At 35.2% G+C, this 23,502-nt stretch overlaps 1 protein-coding gene across 4 annotated transcripts in view; it reads left to right on the top strand.

Moving 5' to 3' along the window:
* The window catches only part of LOC106073134 (uncharacterized), a 71,443-nt gene extending 51,465 nt beyond the window's left edge, over positions 1–19,978 (top strand). The window contains exons 4-12 of one of the 4 annotated variants that reach the window (XM_013233611.2): positions 1,804–1,901; positions 3,447–3,614; positions 8,072–8,142; positions 13,170–13,393; positions 14,147–14,306; positions 15,493–15,676; positions 16,837–16,952; positions 18,314–18,480; positions 19,275–19,978. In XM_013233611.2, the coding sequence (XP_013089065.2) occupies positions 1,804–1,901; positions 3,447–3,614; positions 8,072–8,142; positions 13,170–13,393; positions 14,147–14,306; positions 15,493–15,676; positions 16,837–16,952; positions 18,314–18,480; positions 19,275–19,407 (1,321 nt within the window). In that variant the 3' untranslated portion in view covers positions 19,408–19,978. Of the gene's footprint in view, positions 1–1,803; positions 1,902–3,443; positions 3,615–8,071; positions 8,143–13,169; positions 13,394–14,146; positions 14,307–15,492; positions 15,677–16,836; positions 16,953–18,313; positions 18,481–19,274 lie in introns of all 4 variants that reach the window. The other 3 variants (XM_013233610.2, XM_013233614.2, XM_013233613.2) reach the window with 3 other exon arrangements.
* Positions 19,979–23,502: the final 3,524 nt, after the last annotated feature.

Below are 23,502 nucleotides of genomic sequence, written 5' to 3'. Positions count from 1 at the left end.
AACTAAATAATAAACAAAACGAGGCTGTGATGCACCAAGCACGCATATGAATTTAAAAAAAATAAGTTTGCGTCCTAAAAACTTTATTATTTTTATTATTATTATCATTGTTATTATCATTATTATCGAAATGAGAAATATTAAATGTGTCTTGTAGTGCTTTTTGTTTTCGAAAAAATGAAGATTTTACCGTATTTTTTTATTTCACTTTTCTTTTCTCAAATATTTACACTGCCAGTACAAGCTTTGACCCGAACACATCTCATTGTTCATTATTGTGCAACTTAAAAGTCACTTTCTCAAATCTCGCATGTTAAAACCTAAACGTATGATTGACGTTTCCCTATTTGTAGAAAAACCTTTTAAAAAATTTGATGAAAAATGTACATTTTGCTCTTTCTCTCTGTCATTCATTCACCCCATCGAACGCTCTCTCTTTCTCTCTCTCTCTCTCTTTCTTTCTATTTCTCTTAATATATTAGTTACATCATTTTGTGACTTATTATTTCTCTGCCTTTTTATTTCTCTCTCATTGGCTCATTAAACTTCTTTCTCTCTCTCTCGTATTCTCTCTTTTTCTCTCGTTCTCACTCTCTTTCTCTTTCTTTCTCTCACTTTTTCTTTTTTTTTTCTCTCTCTCCCTTTCTTTCTCTATTTCTCTGTCTCTCTTTCTCTCTGTCTCTTTCTCTCCCTCTTTTCTCACTCTTCCTCTTCTCTCTCTCTCTTTGTAAAAGTGTGCTTGCGTGTTTGCGTGTAAATGTAGAGCCTCCCCCCCCCCCTCCTGCTCACCTTTTACTCACAAAGCTCAAACTGATTTTCGCTCCTACTCGAGGTCATTGAATTTTAAACAAGCAACTTCCCCTTTTGGAACTCTTCAAACAAACGAGGTTGAAATCGTTCTCTTTTACTGTAACTCTTCAACTCTTTGGAACATATACTTGTTTATTAGACCATGGTATTGTTCTAAAATAATTCCACTGTTTTAAGATTTTTCTATGATATTAAGATGATTTCCCATTTTAAAAATATCATTTCAACTTTTTACCTAAGCGAAGTTCATTTAGAAAGGTTTCATTGACTCTGCCTCAAATACAACTACGGATCCAAATATTTGCATTTCGTTTGCTACTCAATGAATAATTATAATGAACATTAGAGTTTAAATCTTTTTAATCGTTTCAAAAGTTGTTGGCTATATTTATATATATTTGATTATATTTGGCTAGAAAAATGAAGATTTTACTGTATTTTTGTGGAACCACCTATGATTCACTTTTCTTTTCTCAAATATTTACACTGCCAATAGAAGCTTTGACCCGAACACATCTCATTGATCTTTATTGCACAAAAGTTTCAAGTCATTGCTTTCGAGTGTCAGACTTCTGACCCTAATCCCATTGTGGTATACACAGTTGCACCATTCCAATGACTTTTGGTCGTTGTTTATTCATTAGCGGAAGTTGTAGCTTCCCAGAATGCTCTCTTTCTCTCTCCATCTTTCCTCGTTTAAGTGAACTGATGTAGAAAGTTCGTCTCTAGAGTTGAACGTACGATACGATTGTCGCAAAAAGATGAATGTGTTTTGAAGCTTTTACGACATTATACCTACACAATTTCGAAGACAGCATTCGAATAGTTTCATTGTTCTGACTAAAAAAGATTTCCACTGGCTCATTCCAATAATGTGTTTAGCGGATGTTGGTTAAGGTTGGGTGTGTTGTGGTATCGACGAGATTCGAACCGTGCACTACATAGTCGAACGATGAGTAAGCTGACGTTTTCTATACCTTTTAATTCGGACAGGAGAAGCGGGAGATTAAGAAGTGGCCATGTGAACAGTAGGTCAAGTTCACCTATTGAGCAGGACAATGAACCGGTATCTCAGATGTCCAGATTGTCAGGTATGATGCCAGCAAATATTAATGGAATGTACAGCTAATGATAACATCAATACATAAAATAATCATATGAGAAGTATTTGTGCTTACAGAATCAGTTTGTTATTTATGCCATGTATCATTCTTTACTACAGAATATAAACATATATAGAGTAAGTGCAGTTAAGACAGAGGCGTAGCTGCTTTTTTCTTTAAGGGTGGGTAGTAAGAATTATTTTAGTGTTTCGATAATTTTTATATTATTATAGCTTTTTATATAGCGCTACTTTCATGCTTATATCATGCTCAGAGCGCTATGGTCCAATCTCACTTGTGGACCAGTGGGGGGGGGGTATCTGGGAGAAGGTTTTCAGTGCTGCCTTTAGGCGCTCAGTAAACACAGCTCTGTTCGAGTCGGGTGTTGAACCTCGAGCCCTCTTCATAGGTAGCGAAGCCAAACCAATTTCAGGCGTACTTAGCCTCTGGACCACGCTTCCCATTAGGTAAAAAGTCAGCTACACCTCTGACTGCACCTTACTAAAACACGTGTGAGATTGTTTGCACTGTATTTTTGTGTGTCTTTTAATCGGCCCTTTCCATTTGTTGAGTTCACGAATGATTGTGTGAGTGTATATACTGCACTTGTATAAATAGCACACAGCATATATAGTGGCCAAAGAGTGAACATTATACATAGTACAAAGTATATTTGATACGCATTGTGTGAATTTTTGTGTTGCATTGTTTTTAATCATTTTACGTATGTATGTTTTTGTACAAACACTTTGTATTGAATTATAAACTTCTAAACTTGAAACAGAGTAGGTGACAGGTGTAGAAATAAATGGTACTGACATTTAGCTTTCTCAACCTCTAGTATTCAACAAATATAGCGTTTTAAGTGGACTTATCATTCAAGTCATTTTCTATAGGCCTACTGTTTCCTTGTCTAAGTTTCTTTGTCTAAGTTTCTTTGTCTAAGTTTCTTTGTCTAAGTTTCTTTGTCTTGTTTATGTTTCTTTGTCTAAGTTTCTTTGTCTAAGTTTCTTTGTCTAATTTACTCAGACTATGTTTCTTTCGAGTCCTCTCTCCTTTTTTCTCAGTCTGTCTCGCTTTCTCTATCTCTCTATCAGTGGCTTTTTCTTAGTCCCTCTCTTCTTTCTATCTCTCAGTCTCTCTTTCTCTTCTCTCAGTTTCTCCCCCTCTTCTCTCTCAGTCTCCCTCCCCTTCTCTCCTTCTCTTATCATTATCGCAGTCTCTGTCTCTTCTTTCTCAGTCTTTCCTTCTATTCTTTCTCTCAGTTTCCCTCCCTCTCTCTCTCTGTCAGTCTCTCATTTACATTTTTATACCCCATATTCTACTTCAGGATGTGAAACTTTCTCTCTAATAGCACTAGGAAGAAGGGGTATTTGTAGATATTTGTCCCAGCATATGGAAAAGGAATGTTTTTTTTTAACTTTGTGCCATTCTAAGTATTTTATTAGGTTTTAGCATTTGTGTCATCTATCAAACAAAGAAAATATGCTTCGACTCGATAGTTTTTCTCTTAATAATACTATTGTATAGTAGGGGTTGACAACGGCGGATCCACAAGCCGGCAAGACTTATCTTGTGTAGGTCCAGACAGCGGCGTGTTCACAGGTCGACTCGACCTAACTTATGCGGAGACGGAAGGCAGAAAAGATTTGACATCAGAGAAATCAGTCGCAGAAGTTGAATCTTACGAGACCTGGGATGGTAATGACCTAACACGCCAATATGCTTTCCAAATAATAATGCATGCATGTCTAATTGTCTATACATTATCTTATTTTATATTATAAAACACTAATACGTTATAATTTGGCATCTTTAGCGCTCTGTTATTACCATTCAGATTAGAACAAATGAAAATTTTTTTAGCCACCAAAAATTAAAAACACACAACCTTCATTGTTTATTTTTAATAATTAAAAAAGTGTTGTGATTAAAATAATTACAAAGGAAGTTTGTGATTTTATGTTTTTTTATCCTAAATAAAATCCAAAAACGTATGCAGCAGTAACACAATACTATTAGCACCCACTAAATACTTTCTTAATTAAATGATTACTGTATACGGGGAGTAGAAAGAAACCCCAGCTTTTTAACAACAAATGTGATGTAATTACATCGAATTCGTTGTTTTTTTAAATATACATTTGTAATTTAGACGCAGATGGAATATAATTTCTAACAAACTCGCTCAAATTAACTTACTAAAAAAGTGCATTATAACATTTGTATTGTAGTGTTTTTTTAAAATAATAAGTAGAATTATATTAATGATAATACATGTTTATTCCCAGACTAAGGCTTCTAGTACATTGATTTTTATACACGCAATTAAGTTTCTTGTGTATTTTATTTTATTAGTTAGTTTTGTATTTTTCTACACGGAATCTTTTGAAAACAATGTAAATACTTCCAACTGGCCGTATTAGCGTAGCCCAAAGACTTATTTATTATATCTAGACTGAAAACCGGAAATAAATTCTTATCCGCGATTGATCGATTCACAGACCTTTACATTTATAGATTTTTATGTACGTAAACTCTTTTTTCAGGCTCTAAGGGAAGTCGCCCCAATCAATCTTTTCTGTCTTAGAAAAGTAATGATCTTTAGTTTGCAAAGTTTAGATATAATGCAAAATCATTTCTCGGATATTCACGCAAATATATGAAACAAAGCCATTTCCGGTTTGTTTCCATTGAGATAATTTTTCAAAAATCCTAGATCGAAATAATTCATGTCTGTTGATTTTAATCATCTTATGTACATTTAAATAGATTGATTACCTAGATCTTTCTAGATTATGTATCTAAAAATTGCAAAATAATAATTATGAGGCGAGAGTTCTCTTATTTTTTTATGTTCAATTACTAGATCTAGATCTAAAAACTAAATTATATGTTACATAGGTTAGGGTTGAAAAACAAAACAACTTTACTTCTTTTAACTACTTTACAAAACAACGCATTGATACAACTTTGTAAAAAAGTTTCACGACATTTTTTGTAGTGCTAAAAATTCTTATGACCAGTGTAGAGTAGTATAGGAAAGGCCCATCAGCGAAATGGCATATAAAGCGAACACCTCCCCGTAATTTTAATCCATTCTTATTTATTTGAAAAGTAACTGCAGAACTAATAAAATGGCATTACAAAGACTCCATTTTTCTACATTTCCCACATATTCGCTTTTGTTTTCCCTCATAAAATAAAGCATAGCTGAAGGTCAAAGTTGACATGTATGGAAATTTCATTCTCAAAACGTTTCCGGATAAACGAGTATAGGTCCGAACTTAAGGCGATTTTAAAGCACCAATGGACATCGGCCGAAAAAAAATTGCATATTATGCTTCTAAATAGATGAGGAAATAGTTAGCTAGAATAGCTAAGGCTATTCATTCCGTTCGAAAAAAAATATTATGGGGTGTTCGCGCAAAATGACCTTTTAAACTAAAAACCTATTCAGCGAAACCCCTATTATAAGCTTAAATTTAAAAGCCATTAATAATAATTTAGTTACTGATTTAATCTGGTTTTTTTTTGTCTTATCTATTGTTATTGTTTGTAAACTGAAATATTAAAATAATAGGCCTATTTTTAACCTTAACCCAATGTCTTCGATTTCGAAGATTAAGGATGAGTGCATCACTACGTGTTTCACATGACTACGCCCAGTTGCGACCAGCATATTTTCCCGCATTTTCTTTCCGTCTAAAATGTTTGACTCGCAGCTCTCCAACAGTCTCTCAGAGGTCATATGCTGGCAGTTACTTTCCTCTATGCCAGTGAAGGTGAAATGACGCTTCAATTGATCTTAACAGCGCTTAGGCCTATACGGCTTATACGGGGGGTGGGGGGGGTGACCTCTGTTTTGCCGTCCTCCTTTTTTTAACTGGCTGGTTAACCTCTTGTTACTAATTAATGATAGGCCTATTAATTTGTGTATAAATGTTTAAAAGAAGTGCAGATTTCATTTTACAGGGTTCCCTCACCATTCTGAGATTTGGATTTCAGGAAATTTCCAAGAGTTTTCCAGGAAAAAAATATTCGATTTCAGGATCGAAAAAAACGCGAACTATATATTTAGTAATAAATATAAGAGTTACCATATAATATACATGTATAAAATTACAAGATCTCTCCTGAACCTTTCGTCTCCATGTCCGAAACCCAAGCTGTTGTAGATCTGCCTCCATACATCATCAATCCATCGCATTCGGGATCTGCCTTTGGGTCAATCAGCGTGTGTGTGTGTGGGGGGGGGGGAGATCGAGTTGATTAAGTGCACTGAACATAAGTTCTTAAAAAAAAATAGTTGCAGTAACAAGAGTTTATGAAATGGAGAGTAGTACGACTATAGCCTATAGGAAGGTGGCGAGATAGAATTTTGTAGTTTCTTTCTTTCTTTTAAGAAAAAAAATTGATCGCAAGTTTCGTATATAGACATCAGTTCCAAGCAGAGAAAGGAGATGTGGAGAACGAGAAAAGTGAAAACAAATTTAGGCCTAATGCCACAAGGAGGACAATAGTTATAATGCTTCATGGAAGAAGTTAAATGATAGAACTAATTGAAGCATAATTTCCTATATTTTAACATGCTATTTCGCTATTTTTTACGGCCTTTCGCTCATTATGACTCCCGCGAAAATTGCGTTCACTGATTAGGTCCGACCCCTACCGCAAGTTGACTTGAATTATAAATTTAATAGCTGATATGGAAAAAAGAGTCAAATTTAGTTTTATCGCCCAATAGCTGAGGAGTCCGCAGATGTTTTCATTTATTAAATACGTTTAACTATTGCGGAGTTATAAATTCTAAACTAAAAACTGGCACAAAAGCGTTCGCCATTGGTCCTTTCCCATATATATAAGTCTATGGCGCAGCCGTTTTTGGGTGAAGGTATTCTTATCACGGGATGTTTTGGCGCGAAATGTTCAAGTCAAATTATAAATGTTTATTATATAATGTCTTTAAGAAGACCGATACATTTCTATGTTTTGTATGTGAGTTTGTGTTGGAACATGTTTTATGCAAAGAAAAAAATATTTTTGTCCATTAGTTTGGTGTGTAATTATTGCTATGCCTTCAACAACATAGAATATAGGCCTATATGTGTTTTGTGGAATTGTAGAGGGCGGAGTTCGAATCCAGGACCATCGAGACGACATGCCCCGAACACAAATCACTCGACCAGGCAGTCGTCCAAAGTTCGAAATATGCGTTCATGTAAACATAACAAATTGTAAAGCTAATTTTAAACCCAGTTGTAAAACTTTTTTTTTACACTGAATGATAAGGTCAGTTGACGGTGTAATATTTCAAGGCATTAACCTATCAAGCCAGCGGACATTTTTATAAAGTATTTCAATAGTCGGGTTAACTGACTACATCCTAGCTGACAATTCAGACTCAATATCCTCAGTTTTGCCACTTCTGAATTATGAAAGAGTATAAATTCTGTGTTCTCGAAAAGTTTGAATCACTAAATGTTGTTTCTTGAAGTAGCACAGCACTCAGAGCTATAAAGATATTTCAAATCTGGAATGTAGAATTTGTATAACCTTTTTTTCTTTCAGCCTCTAGTGTACGCAAGTCATGTTTTGTTATTGCTTTACGGCTAAGAACAAAAATAATATGTAGAGCTTAGATATAGACATTGTTACGAAGTTTTGATAATTATAAATTATACTCGTATATATCAAGACTTAGAATCTAATAATTACAACAACAACAAAAAAATAAAGGATTTTAAATTGTTTTTCTTAATGATCTATTGTAAAACTTTAGCTTATCATTGACTGCTATATTTTTTTTTCCATTAGATTTTTTGAAATTTTTACAATATTAAATAACTTTCTGATTATTGCGATTATCACTATTTTTTTTTTATTAAAACGCTTTGGCCCAATATCAACGCACTCTGTCTGTATGTTTGTCTGTATGTCTGGTAAAAAAAAATGTGTACACGTTATTTCTCCCACACCCATGCTCGGGTCAATCTGAAACTTAGCACAATTATTTATTGGCATAGACAAAACATGAATCAATAACAAAAAAAAAGTAACCGATTAGTCAATTAATTACTGGTAATTAATTATTTTGTCTGATACATACTTTATATTGCTAGTTATTAACCGAATCCTTTTGCTTCTTGTTTTCCCAGCACACAGACCGCCCATTAGAATACCAAGTCCTGACATAGAGCCAGTGGAATCTTCCAGAAATAAAATAGACGTACGTACAACGAAATGTTCTAATCTCTTTTGTTTCTAGCACAAAGTAAAGTTTCCCCTTACGATCTATGGGGAATATGATGTTAAAGTTGTCTGTTTATTTAGCCAACGGTTAAAGAGCAGGCTGTTATGTAGTCAGCACAATGACCAACCGCCTTTACTTTCCCCAACTAAAATCAGGTATCCATTAGAGTTGGGTGGACTCAGGGGCACCCTAAAAATCCCCAAATTCAAAATCCCAGTCTTCACCAAGATTCGTACCCAGGACCCCAGGTTTGGAAGCCAAGTGCTTAACCACTCAGCCACCGCACCCCCGTAGCACAAAATAATCTTATATTATTTGTTTGGCTGCAGTCATCTTTAAATAAAATTTCCTTGACATTGTTTAGTTCGTCCATGTATGTCTGACTCTCCCAATCTTCTCTTTTAATTTCCTTACTATATCACCTCCACATTACTTCATATCGCTTTATCTTCTTTCTCTCTCTTATCGAATTTTTATTGCTCTAGGAAATCAAACAATAGCAGATTACTGTGACCAGGGTTTAGTGTGAGAGTCCCCGATATTGATGAAATGGGATATTATTTATTGGAATTTTTACTGTCTTGGTTGGATTACATTTCTTATTTAATACAACCATGAAATTCTTGACATAAATAAAAGCTGTATGTTAACACCAGGATAAACATATGAAACTCCGTATCACATACAAGTTAACATAACCTAAGTTATGTCCCGTCGTCCTCGGGACCGTGATTTTTGTCAGAAGTGTTGTGTAAATTTACAAACTATCACAGCCAAAGTGGGATCATCAAACATTATTCCGTTCAGTACATTCAGCAAGATTACGTTTAGATGGAGAGAGAAACATTCAGTAAGATTGTGTTTAGATGAAAACATTTAACAGATTATGTTTAGATGTAGAGAGAAACATTCAGCAAGATTGTGTTTAGATGTAGAGAGAAACATAACATTGTGTTTATTTAAATGTAGAGAGAAACATTATAAGATTGTGTTTAGTTGTAGAGAGAAACATAAGATTGTGTTTAGATGTAGAGAGAAACATTCAGTAAAATTATGTTTAAATGCAGAGAGAAACAGAATATTGTGTTATTTAGATGTAGAGAGAAACATTATACGATTGTGTTTAGTTGTAGAGAGAAACATTCAGTAAGATTGTGTTTAGATGAAAACATTTAACAGATTATGTTTAGATGCAGAGAGAAACAGAAGATTGTGTTTATTTAGATGTAGAGAGAAACATTCAGTAAGATTGTGTTTAGATGAAAACATTTAACAGATTATGTTTAGATGTAGAGAGAAACATTCAGTAAGATTGTGTTTAGATAAAAACATTTAACATAAACTCTACAATTATACCTAATGTGACAATCTGATACTAAGTGGTCTGTGCCTTACACCTCCACCGCCCTCTTTGTATGCGTTCCTCCCACTATTTCACCACCCTCTGTGATCAGTGTCACGCATGGGGTGACGTGATCAACACATTTCATCAGTTACCATGTTTCTGTCTGCACCTGGGGGTTAATTGATGTAGAGATATCGATCACCCACCTGAGCACTATGACCTGTCAATCGGGTGTGACGGCTGCGTATTGATCTTTGTCAAGATCATGATCAATATTACGAGAACAAAAAAAGCATGTCTTTTAAACACCCTTCGTCCATGTTTTATAGACTTGCTTTGGGTGTATTGCAGTAGAAGAAATAAATGAGCACTTACATTTATGTGTAATATTGCAGACTGTAATTTTGTTTGATTCTTGTAGGAGTGAACCAGTTTGAAAAAAAAGTATAATTCTCTCTGAAAGAATCTCTGAAAAAAAATATCTATCTATCTATCTATTTATCTATCTATCTATCTATCTATCTATCTATCTATCTATCTATCTATCTATCTATCTATCTATCTATCTATCTATCTATCTATCTATCTATCTATCTCAGTGGTTCCCAAACTTTTTTGTCTCGTAGACTCCTTGACATATTTTCTGGTTTTCCGTAGACCCCCTGCTTAAGTTATATTGAATTTTTGAAAATTCACCAATTTCAAATTACACATTTTGTTTAAAATAATTTCTAATCAGTGACACGAGGAGTGAAAAGTAATTTAAAACTACATTTTAAGTTGAATTAATTTTTTAAAATAAATGTATTAACAAAATTCATATTTAAACCCATTATATAACAGTTAATACATATAGCATACAATCTCTAAACACATTGGAAACTTTTTGTTTTTAAAGGTTTGCAAGCTCACCATCCGTTGCTACGGAGATTATGTTTTATATAGGGATTTGTTATTTTATGAAGTAGTTCTTCAAAACATTAAACATTAATGTGCTTAAGTATCATTGTAAAAGTTTTCACAAAGAGCAGTTTTTTCGTAGATTTCTTGAGCCATGATAATTTGAATAAAAAAAAATACATCATTACCAGACAAGGTTGATTCAGCCAGCTGTCTACAGAAATATGTTGATTGCAGAAATATGTCGTTTGCAAAGACTTACATAAGAAGAAAGAAATATTTGACTATATTCCAACAGAGCTCAAGAATTTAGTGAACTCTTCTACAAATCCATTGCCCTAACAACCAATGGGTCAGAGTTTGCATGGATGGTTCTCAGAAAGCCCCCACAAATGGAGGAGCTAGAATACTCATTGAATGGCCCAATGGAGAAAAAATAATTAAAAAAATAAGTTCATTATAACTAATGAGCTCTATGACAACCACAGAGAAGAAATACGAGCATTGGAGCTAACAGCTACCATGCTAGCGAATCAGCAAAGTTCACCAAACAGTTACATTTTTTCTTGACCAATATAAAAATGGTCCTTCAAAGCTTGACAAACTCTGATGCCTCCTAAATAAAACAACTCATGATGCTGGACTGACGTTCGGTGGTCACCTTGCCTGATCGCATCTCCCGTTGGGAGATTTGGGCTAGGATGTAATTATCCACATAATCTGAAGGAACATCCAAAAGATTTTGTACAAAACATATTATGTGACATTGTAAAGCTCAACAATAGCAAGAACACTGTTCTCCAATGTTTAAATAGAAAGAAATAGAAGGCTGACACACTTGCCAAATGTGAGAAAACAAATACACACTTGAACATCGCATTATATCAGGAAGAAATGAAGAAACTAATAGTGAATTGTAAAAACGAGAAATGGACAAGCTCTCATTCGATATACAAGAAAGATGACACCTTTAATAGACTATCCCTATAGGACCACCTATAATTTTTCACAAAAGAACCGTAGGCCTACACATCATAATGAGAAAACATATGTTCCGGAAGCTCAAAATTCGGACCGTTGAAATTTGTCCTTTTGGAGTGTCACCAGAGAATGCCAACTATGTCTATAAAATTGCATTTTTCATCAAAAGGCCCAAAACAAGACAACGGCCACAAAACCCAAACATAAGATTCTTTTAATGATATAAGTTTGTGTAAGAGTTTTTACAATTTCTTCAACCGCTGGTAAACTCAATAATTTGCCTATCATGTGAGGTTTTCAGTATTTTACTATAATCATCTTCTCAATATCAGGTCAAAGAGAGATTTTGTGGGTGTATTCTGAACTTCAACTTTGAGTGTTTGAAAGTTTTGCAAACTTTTATCTTTTTATCAGGGAGCATCATCTCAAATGATCCTCCAGCTTAATTGGTTTCATAGCATCATAAAAAGGCACATTAACACTCGCTTGTTTGACAGGGAAGTAATGAAGTTCAATTTCAAATACTTAACGCTGTACAGTCTACATTTATTATTGTTAAAGTTATAACTAAACAAAACTACATTATTTAAATATAGTTATTAAATTAAATAAAACTATTTTTCATTCAATAAGCAGGATAAAAGTTTTAAAGAATTCTCAAGGTACAAATCTTAGGCCTAAATGTGTGTATAAAAAAAAATTCCAACTGTAAAAATTAAAGTCACGACATGTTGAATTGAGATTCTTTATCGTAGACCCCTTTGCACATCTCATAGACCCCCAATTCCCTTTTTAGCTTTCGTAGACCCCTTGGAAGTCTTCGTAGACCCCTGGGGGTCTAAATAGACCACTTTGGGAATCACTGATCTATCTATTTATCTATCTATCTATCTATCTATCTATCTATCTATCTATCTATCTATCTATCTATCAATCAGTCTGTCTGTCTGTCTGTCTGTCTGTCTGTCTGTCTGTCTGTCTGTCTGTCTGTCTGTCTGTCTGTCTGTCTATCTATCTATCTATCTATCTATCTATCTATCTATCTATCTATCTATATGTCTGTGCCTGTCTGTCTGTCAGTTTGTCTGTCTATCTGTCTGTCTGTCTATCTATCTATCTATCTATCTATCTATCTATCTATCTATCTATCTATCTATCTATCTATCTATCAATCAGTCTGTCTGTCTGTCTGTCTGTCTATCTATCTATCTATCTATCTATCTATCTATCTATCTATCTATCTATCTATCTATCTATATGTCTGTGTCTGTCTGTCTGTCAGTTTGTCTGTCTATCTGTCTGTCTGTCTATCTATCTATCTATCTATCTATCTATCTATCTATCTATCTATCTATCTATCTATCTATCTATCTATCTATCTATCTATCAATCAGTCTGTCTGTCTGTCTGTCTATCTATCTATCTATCTATCTATCTATCTATCTATCTATCTATCTATCTATCTATCTATCTATCTATATGTCTGTGTCTGTCTGTCTGTCAGTTTGTCTGTCTATCTGTCTGTCTGTCTATCTATCTATCTATCTATCTATCTATCTATCTATCTATCTATCTATCTATCCATGGTATATATTTTAGAAGTTACGTGGGCGAATATTAATGAATATGAATCATTCGTCTCTAAGGCAATGTCTCAGCAGGAGTAATATAAAGCTTTTGAATAGTTTCGACATTCCTGATTTTTCTTACGTAAAAGGTTCGATATTTCTCAGAACCACCCACATCACTAACTTCTTAATCAAATTGTCTAATTCAGGAGATGGCTGACATTGTCCGAGAGCTGACCACCAAGACTACAAAAGATGTCGCTAGAGCTGAGCTGACGTCTGCTACAAGCAGACGACTTTGTCCCAAGAAAGGGAAATCTTCGGGCACCAGAGGTAGAAAGAGAAGGGGAAAGAAAAAGAAACATGGCGACGGAAGTAATCAGGAAAAAGATGGCGGAGAATCCACGCTCATAGCAGACTTAAAAGACGGACAGTAAGTTATGCAGGAAAATAAATGGAGTTAAAGTTACACAAACTCGAGGGCGCCCTTTCGAGTCAGCTGCACTCAGCATGCAACATTGTATAAGCAAACCAGAATATTGTAAGTCCTTTGCCAAGCAACGCGAAGCCCTAATCAGGGGCGGATTGTGTTTCAAAATCGGCCCGGACAATTCTTTACAATCCAGCCCGTAAATTGTATATTATACAATGGGCATCCAATTCTAGGCCTATCAGTCCTCAAAATCATTAAGTTTGATAAGGTATGAATACTGAACGCATGCATACAGTGAACTCTACTATAAGAAATGTATGCCTTATGCTCCTTTTTCATCGCAAAGTATGTAGGGCCTAAAAGAATGAAGCCTACTAGTAGCACTGTCTACAGATGTAGGCTATTACATTAATTCGGAAAATGTGTTTCATTAAATGTATTACACTATCGAGTCTGTAAAATATATTTTTTTAAACACGATGCTTAGAGGGGGGCCCTTTTATTAGAGAATATTATAAAATCTTAAATTTAATACTTTCCTTAGTAGCATCCATGCAACCCTTTCGGTGATCCTACCGGCCTATTTGGCTACCGGCCCGCCGGGCTTCAAAATATTGCCAAAGTTCTTAAAAATGTTATAAATTATTAGAGTCTAATACTTTCTATCTGTGACTACCCTTCTAAATGCCATCTTTTACAAAGCTATCTTCTTTTTTAAATTAACTTGTGCGTTGTGTCTGTGACTTTGAATAGATTCCCACAGGCCGACGGAGATGCCCTCACAGCTGTCAATCTAAATGTGCCAGACTTGCCTTCAGTCAATGGCGGCAAACAAGGGAAACAATCAAAAGGCGTTCATACAAAGAAAAACAGGACACAAATAGCCGCCCCTGTTATGACAGAAAAGATGAAGGTAGACTTTTATTTTTATTTATTTATTTTATTTTGTACCTCAAGGATGCCATTTTGAAACATGAATGTTTTATTTTGTGATGAAATTAATAAATCCAGATTGCTTTCATTTCTACCGGGAAGCGTTTCGCTCACACTGGAAAAACCCAAGCAATAATAAACACTAAATAAATTCACTACGGACGTAAGAATAATGCAACATTTATTCTATCTAGCCGCAATACTTTATCTCTTTATATTTCTGCTAGCCAGCTGATCCTAACAAGTAAACAAGTCTTGGTTTGTTCACCTGTGTTCAATGAAAACTTTTTTTTCTTTAACCTTTGAAAATGTCGTTTAAACTTACACACACACACACGATTGAATACAGATCAAGTAAAAAATACAATACCTTATAGTCGGATCAAAAGCTGATGGAAACAAACTTCTCACAGACAAGGAGGATATACTTGTTCGCTGGGCTGAACACTTCAGTACCGTCCTTAACTGTCCATCAAACATTAGCGCAGAAGCCATCGCACGCCTGGAACAAGTCCCAAATAAACCATTCACTCGCTGACCCTCCCCGGATCAATGAAGTACAGACTGCAATTTTGGTATCTACTGTCAAGCTAATTCATAGATAAAGTTAAATTCTTATTTCTGGAGATTCTGTTTGAGATTCGCTGTTAAAGGTATTGAAGAACGCACAGTCACCTCAACTGCGTTCTCAGGGTACCATCAGATAGTTCTGTTGTCTTCTGAGTTATACCCACTATAACTTACCTTAATACTGAACAAAAGATTTATAGATTTAACAAAAATGCGTTAACGATTCTTATTATATGACTTTCATAGCGTAATATCTAGTGGCGCAGCAAAGTACCTTTGTGTCCAGGTTCACCACCATCTCAAAACAATTGTCTGAATGTATATACACATTTTTATATAATTATCAATGCATGTACCTTCCAATAAATAATGTTATTACACTCTACTTTAACGCATTCTATCAACAATTGGAGTCCTGACACTCCTGACACTAAAAGTAATAAAGGATTATCTTTCTATTACCCTGAAGGTCGTATTGAGCTCCTCGCCACTTGGTTGCTACGTTACTGGGTCATATCCATACAATGATGTTTATCTACTGTTCTTGTCAATATACAATATGAAATCTATCAAAGTATTTTGTTTCATTGAACCAGGAAGCTCCGCCCCCACCAGTGTACAACTTTTATGACTTCGGCGACCTGACGGACACAAAGCCAGATGAGATGGAGAATGCAGTTCCAAACGTGGTCCCGATTCCAGCCAACCTGAATGACCGTATGGTCCTGACTCTGCAATCTAGTCGCTTCGAGCTCCCCATGGACATGAGAGAATTAGAAAGTGGGTATCGTCTACATTTACTCTCCTGATGATTTGTTACAAATGTTGTTTGGACATAGTAGAGACGCCAGGGAGTTATACTTGATTTCATTGGGAATATCTTTTTCTGGAACATTTTCTGCTTGAAGAGACATCGAAAAGGGAGATAATATAGCAAGGGGAAGCAACTTTATAGGGAGAAGCCATTTAAATGATTGTTATCTGGTATGGGGACATTGAATGGTTAATGGAGTAGCATAAGATAATAAATATTAGTATCCAACTCTCCTAAGTAAAATTTGATTTAATTATCTAAATAATTTATGAAGATTATTAGACATTTTTATTCTTGATTTTTTTAAACCTGTAAAAGTTTATTTAAATCTGTAAATTATTGCACCGAAAGATTTCGGATTACCAAATTATATACTGATACGATTCCAGCAATGCCTCTTCCCACCTGGTGTCCACTGCTCTGAGGTGCAGAAGATATGATCCAAATTATACTATCTTGTCGTGATAACTTTCCACACACTGACTGTCAAAACCAGGCACATTTTATAAAGCATCTTAAAAGACTAAAATTTGAATAAAACAGATAAATAGTTTTTCTGTTTATTGGCAAAATATGTACGTATCTAGATTGCCATTTGGTATTTCATCACAGGTTATGTAACTGCAATCAGCAGACGCAGCAACGTTTTTAGCTCTTCGCATATGTTCACCATCCATCTACACTCCCTGATCCGTCCTTTATGCTTTGCCTACGTATATATTGTTGTAAATCTAAGGCAGGCAACTCAACGAAGTTCTACAGTATATAAATAAATGTGTTTATTCAACAGGACAGACACATAACATCCTTCTACATCTAAAGAGTCTCTGGTTCCTAATTCTACCAATCCTTTCTCCAACAAACCTGAATACGGACCAACGACAGCCTTCCCTGCTTCGCTCCAGGTCCCTATTACAGCCTTCATGCAGCACAAAAGATGTCTCCTTAGTTCAGACTCTCCCTAATCACTTGATCCACTGTCCTTTCTCTATCCCAGTGTCTTCCTATTCTGGTTCAATAGTGCGCTCGTACACACCATACGCACTGGTGCAAGGCAGGGTTACAGCAATATTAACAGACTACGCAGTTTAGTGGATACATTTGTATTTCCTTCTTCTACTTTCAGACTTAACACCTCAAGACTACTTAAAGAAATACTGTGTAGTGACTCCAAGAAGAAAACTTTTGTATACGAAGACATTTCAAGACTATAGAGACAAGAAAGGTTTTATTCTTGGCAAAGTGAGTTCGACCTTTATATATATATATATATGTTCTATATCTTATATATATATGTTCTATATCTTATATATATATGTTCTATATCTTATATATATATGTTCTCTCTCTATATGTAGCCAAAGCCATTTCCATTATTTAGTCATTGGAATGTATATGACCAAGAGCATCGTCTTCCTTCATGTATATGGTCAGAACTACAAGCCAAAGTATGTTGCAAGGAACATTGCAAGTCTCCTAGATATATAGCATTGAAAATAAAGTCAAGAGTGCTCTTGTGTTCTGAAGTTTAGTATAAAAGGATGCCTAGTTTTGTTGAAAGATTTCTTAATAAACTTGCATTAGCATTTGACAGGGGCGTTATGATGAAGGCTTTAATAGGTCCCTGTAAGGAGAAAGAATTATGAGCACATATCTGAAATACTTGGAGGCTGAGCGGTAAATCCTGGTGAAGACTGGGATTTTTAACTTCAGGATCTTCGGGCTCCTCTGAGTCCACCTTAATCTAATGTGTACCTAACGTTAGTTGGGGAAAAGTAAAGGCGGTTGGTCGTTGTGCTGGCCAAACGACACGTTCGTGAACCGTAGGCAACAGAAACAGATGACCTTTACATCATCTGCCCTATAGACCACAAGGTCTGAAAAGGGAACTTTATTTTACATCTAAAATACTTAACCCCTTAAACTGAGACCTATAAAACATTTCTGTAGACATTTGGGCAGGTATTTTTTCCCCAAGTAGATGTCTATAAACGAATAGTTACTATCTTGTTAGAAATTTTCCATTTCAAATGTTAAACTATTCAAACCTAAGACATGGACTGGTGTATGTGGACAGAGTGTCGTCCCTGAATATGTTCTCACAATTTTGTTTTCACCGATATATAGAATAAAACTAATTCTAGTGTCCCAATGAACAATTTACAAAGGGGTTCTACTGCCCGCTCTAGTTGTAGTTTTTCTCATCTAATTACGGCGAAGCCTAAACTACAACTTGTGATGCGGTGTAATCCAACCCTTCGAAGTTTTTGATTTTACAAAATTGTAGCCGCTTCCTTCTTCCAAGCTGTCTGTTCTCAGTTGTTTTTTAAAATTACCGTTTCATTTATATAATAAGCGTAATTTAAAATAATTATGCAGGTTACTGTGTTATGATAAGTTTTACGATAGGATAAATGCTTACAGTATCTATGTTCAGTCTGTTTGTATATTCCGGAGACGTTGGCAAAGATCAACGTGCTAACCAAAAGACCCCCCCCCCCCCCCGTATACATATATAGCTCGCAGACTCTTACAATATCCATGAAGTGTGTTTTGCCCAAACGTGTTGGCTAAATGTAATTGCCATTTCTGTTCTTATTTAGAGTTCCTTGTGCAGTGCACTGACCTGTGTGCTCATCAACTCTATGGACAACGACCAGGCGGAGCAGCTGTGTGACCTTCTAGAAGTGGACGACAAGACCGAGGTGGACTTTGACCTCTTCTCTGGAATAGCGGCCTTGGCAGAGCGTATTCTCTACCCTTACTTTGTGTAGGCCTTAATTTTAGGACTTTTTGGATTACAATGTAGTGTCACTAATCTAGAACTTGTACGCTTACCTCTTGATTGTTACATTTATTTATTTAAAAAGATATTTTACTTGACTCATCGCCATTTCACTATTCTACAATTGTACCTTTAACTCTATCTCTCTCTCTCGCCCGCACGCAAGTACGCACGTACACACACACACACTTGACGGAGATGCATACATTTGTTCCTTTGCTTTCCACTTTAGTTTTAGTTCGTCAAGGTTTAACAAAAATCATACCATTTTACATTAATAAAAATGTTGAAAATTTATAAATAAATATTGTAACCTAAAACCAATACCTTTTTTTGAGTATTTGGTGAACAGAATACGGCTTTAATAAATTGTAGACTAATTCTATGAATTTGGCAGCGGAGTAGACTCCCATTCATAAACACTTTCGTTTTGTAGCACAAGATATTTTTCATTATCTACTTGGCAACAGTGATCTTTCAATATGGCTTCTTCCTCATTGCTTTTTTTTTTTTTTTTTTTTTTTAAATCTATTTACTTAAAGATCCCATTCTTTTTCTTTTCATTTTCTTACCTTGTTCTTTAGCTTCCATTATACTGCCACCACATGTTTTCATATCACTCTCTCTTCTTTTTTTCCTTTTCTATTTCTCTCTTTTTATTTATTGCTGAAATCACTTATAAACGGAATCGAGATTTTTAAAGATAAAAGTGTCAATAAAAAGTAGAATACTTTATAAAACTATTTGTATGAAAAATCTCAATTTTTTTTCTTTCCTAGCACTGCAGAGACTTGGGATCGAACTGAATTCCAAAAAGAGATGATTGAATGCGCTGACTTCTGCGCACTGGAGTGGAAGCTACGAGGTGTCAATGTGAGCAATCAAGTCAAGAAGATTCTCAAATCATTATGAATAATTGTATTTACTGTATGCAATATCTGTCTCAATCATTACAACAAAAATGTCAGTTAAAGAAAATAAGTAAAAAGCTAAAAGTTAACCCTTCTTAAAGCAATGATGACATCATGAATTGTAAAGTGCAGAAGTCTATTTCAATATTTATGTCGTTGCACTTTTTCCCGTCCATTTTTTTTCGTTTTTGATTTTTGAGATCGACTGTTTATTTCAATGGGGATTAGTGTAGAAACTAGACGTCTTCTATAAGGGTTTTTAAAACAAGAATTGAGTTAAGGTGCAATGCTTCAATTTAAATTAAAGATGCCCATACTGATACGCCCTACTATTTGAAGCTATTGAGGAAGATATGCGCCCCATTTCTGCTCTCTTGATTTCCCGCAATGTCTAACAGCACTTCTAATTGTCTGACTTCTTTTTGTTTAAGGCAGTTTAAGCTATTATAATTGTTTTGCATTATATATTGCCTTTGTTTGTATAGATTTCTTTATTTATTGCAATACCTTTTCTTATCAATAAAGTACATGCATTTATACAAATAGATTTGTTTTATTGTAAAATCCACAACGCTCAGGACCCACATATTATCTTGTCTACTATATACCTCATAAGTGACATGTTATCAAAACAATACAAAATTGAAGTTTAATCAAAGAACCATTTTTTTTTACATTTAAAGCATTTGCACGAACATAATTAGCATTATAACTATAACTTCTAGCTGTCGTCTCTGAGTGTCTATGTATGACAGTGGGGTTCGGGCTTTATATTTGTAGGCTGCGTCAAGATTTATGGCCGTGCCGGTATAGTCCGTGCATCAAACATCAATTGTGAATGATTCAGCAGATCTTCGTGTAGCTGACACAATAGGTTTATTACAATAACATGCAGCACAGAATGTAGTGTGTTACACGACTTGATATAGGTTAAATCAATACTATAAATACAACTTTAGTAAGAACCTCTTCTGGTATGTTATCAATTCATAGAGTCAGGGGCGGACTGGGTATCAAAATCGGTCCGGGCATTACCGTATAAATCGGCCCACAAATAGCATGTCATATGTTGTAGCAAGGGATTTTTGTCTCTCCTCCCTCCCCCCGCAACATATATATTAGTGTGTGTGTTTGTATTTAATCTTCATTACATATTGACCTTTCATTCTTTCGGACGTTTTCTTGTGCCCTAGAATAGGCTCTTCCTTTAGTTAATGGAATGACAGTACACACCGCCGTTGATAGCCAAGGAAGTCTGGGGGAGCGCTGTGAGCTTCGCCAGTGGGGTTCGGGGCGGAGCCCTAGATCTAAGCATTTTTTCCGGTATTTTAAGCTTTAAAAAATGCATATTCTGAAGTATCTACAGTGCATTAACCTACTACTCAACCGCTAAAAAATTATAAAACCAAAGCTGCTATTCACTAATTAATGGAGTCCAACGACTGGTAGAAAATGGTAAATGGTAATTATAGATTTGCTTTTGTTTTTGTATTTGAGGGGGGGGGGTAACCACAAAAAACCCTTTTGGCTACGCTCATGAAATTTGGTGACTGTAGTTTGCTTACTTTTATTTGTTTAGTTGAAGGGGGTTTTAGCCTTAAAATCTCTTGGAAGGGAATTTTAAGCTCAATACGCCCCCTCCTTGGTTGCACTGAGGCAGTAAGTAAAGTTTCCCTTTCAGACATGGGTCTGAGGCATCTGATGGTTTGAAACCCCTGTCAGGAAGGTTTTTCAGGCTCATCTTGTGTATGATTTACATGCCCGCCCCACCCCCCCCAGTACAAACCAAACAATGAATAAGAGAACTTAGAACTATGGATTACTGAACATCAAATACAGGTCATTCAACTGAACAACAAGTTGTTCAACATGAACAATGTTAATAATAATGACACGTTAAATTGCATGAGTTAACACAAGAGAGCGCGTTCAACAGTTTAATGAATGTATGAATATTATGACATGAAGGATAAATACATAGTAATAGTATGTACAAGGCAAATACAAGATGTACATATTATGCAAATGAACTATAGCACACCTTAATCTCATTGCCACAGTCAATCGAAGCTCGCAACGCCCACACCCACGTCATGGACGATAGTCCACTACCATACGAAGCCTACGAATTAGACTCGACTCCTGCAGAGTCCCAAGCCTGCGTCCTCAATACTGGGGCAAGAAAACTACAACAGAGAACTCCATCTCAAGACAAAACAAGAGAACTCCACCTCAAGACAAAACAAGAGAACTCCATCTCAAGACAAAACAAGAGAACTCCATCTCAAGACAAAACAAGAGAACTGCATCTCAAGACAAAACAAGAGAACTCCATCTCAAGACAAAACAAGAGAACTCCATCTCAAGACAAAACAAGAGAACTCCATCTCAAGGTAAAACAAGAGAACTCCATCTCAAGGTAAAACAAGAGAACTCCATCTCAAGGTAAAACAAGAGATCTCCATCTCAAGGTAAAACAAGAGAACTCCATCTCAAGGTAAAACAAGAGAACTCCATCTCAAGGTAAAACAAGAGAACTCCATCTCAAGGTAAAACAAGAGAACTCCATCTCAAGGCAAAACAAGAGAACTCCATCTCAAGGCAAAACAAGAGAACTCCATCTCAAGACAAAACAAGAGAACTGCATCTCAAGACAAAACAAGAGAACTCCATCTCAAGGTAAAACAAGAGAACTCCATCTCAAGGCAAATCAGCCTAATTCTCTTCATATATATAACGTTTGATAGCGTATAGAAAACTTGATGTAAACTTGCGTAGGATTACGTCATGTATTCTATTTATAGTCTTCTGAAAACTATAAACAACACAATAGCAGTTTGAAATGAATAAATTATTAAATGTTTTGAAAATTTTTTGATATTTTTGTTTATATATTACAGACGTTACTTCAAAAAATAAGATAATTACGTCCGACGCTTTTCATGTGTCAATCTAGTCACGCATGTTGTTCAGTGACTTAAACTATGCTAAGTCGTTGGTTTTCCTGTCTGACTCCTCAGGCAACCCACGACCAATTATTTTAAATATAAATATAAATATCCTTTCATTATCGGATGAATTGTTGAATTTCAAACAAAATTATTTCTACCAAAAAAAAAATTTATTAAAAAGTGTTCAGGAGTCTGTCTTGATGCTGTCACTTTTTTTGGTTATTAAAGTTGTCTGCATTTTAAAAATGTCTTAAATGTTCCACAATCTTTGGTTTCGATTTATGTGGAGTGGATACTGTGAAGTCCAAATGCCATTTTCCCCACGAAAAATTGGTTATATTAACATTGTTTTACTCAACTTCCGAGTTTGCTGTCGTTCTGTCTGAATGTCTATAATCTCCACTTCACTGGGAACAAGGGTTGCTTAGTGATGTTTGTACACAGTTAAATGCCCGTTTCATAGACATAAATAAATATAAACTGGCCGATAAAAGAGTTTTATGAAACGAAAATTTGTGACTTGCAATTGTGTGTACTTTATTATACAGCTGTGTAGTTTTGTTTAATCTCTAAGACTGAAGATGATGCAACTTTTCAGAATTCGGAAATCCGACAACAATAGATATACATGTTTTCAAGTTACATGAAGTTATTTCCTTTCTCCGGTCTATATTTAATTATGTCTATGGCCTGTTTGTATTATTGTTCTGAAAAATATCAGTTTTTAATTATTTTGTTTAAATGTGTATACACAGTAGTTCAAAAAGTTTTTACATCGTCAAAAACAAAGAAAACAAATTTCAAATTTCTCTCCCCAGAAATTGTTTATAGTTCATTTGGTTGTCCTATTCTCCGACTGAAGACATCGAGGCTGTTGTTCTCTGTTGTAGACGCATGTACGAACACATGTATTAAACACATGCCAAACGATGAAACAGGGATTCTTCCGAAGGCAGCCGCCTCCAGTTTCCATGGAAGCCTAGAAAAAATATCCAGGGAAACACAATCCTAAATGTTTTTGTCGGTGCGTTTAACGGCTGGAAGATCAGCGTGAATTTCTATCGCTCTGATGTTTTTATGTCCAACACTGTATTTTTTAAACATTTGTATTCAGTAGTTTAAAAGGTTTTACATTGTCTCTCAAG

The sequence above is a fragment of the Biomphalaria glabrata genome, chromosome 12, assembly GCF_947242115.1.
Source record: "Biomphalaria glabrata chromosome 12, xgBioGlab47.1, whole genome shotgun sequence".
In the NCBI taxonomy this organism is placed as follows: domain Eukaryota; kingdom Metazoa; phylum Mollusca; class Gastropoda; family Planorbidae; genus Biomphalaria; species Biomphalaria glabrata.
Note: the sequence above shows the minus strand (reverse complement) of the source record. Positions and strands in the feature narration are given on the sequence as shown.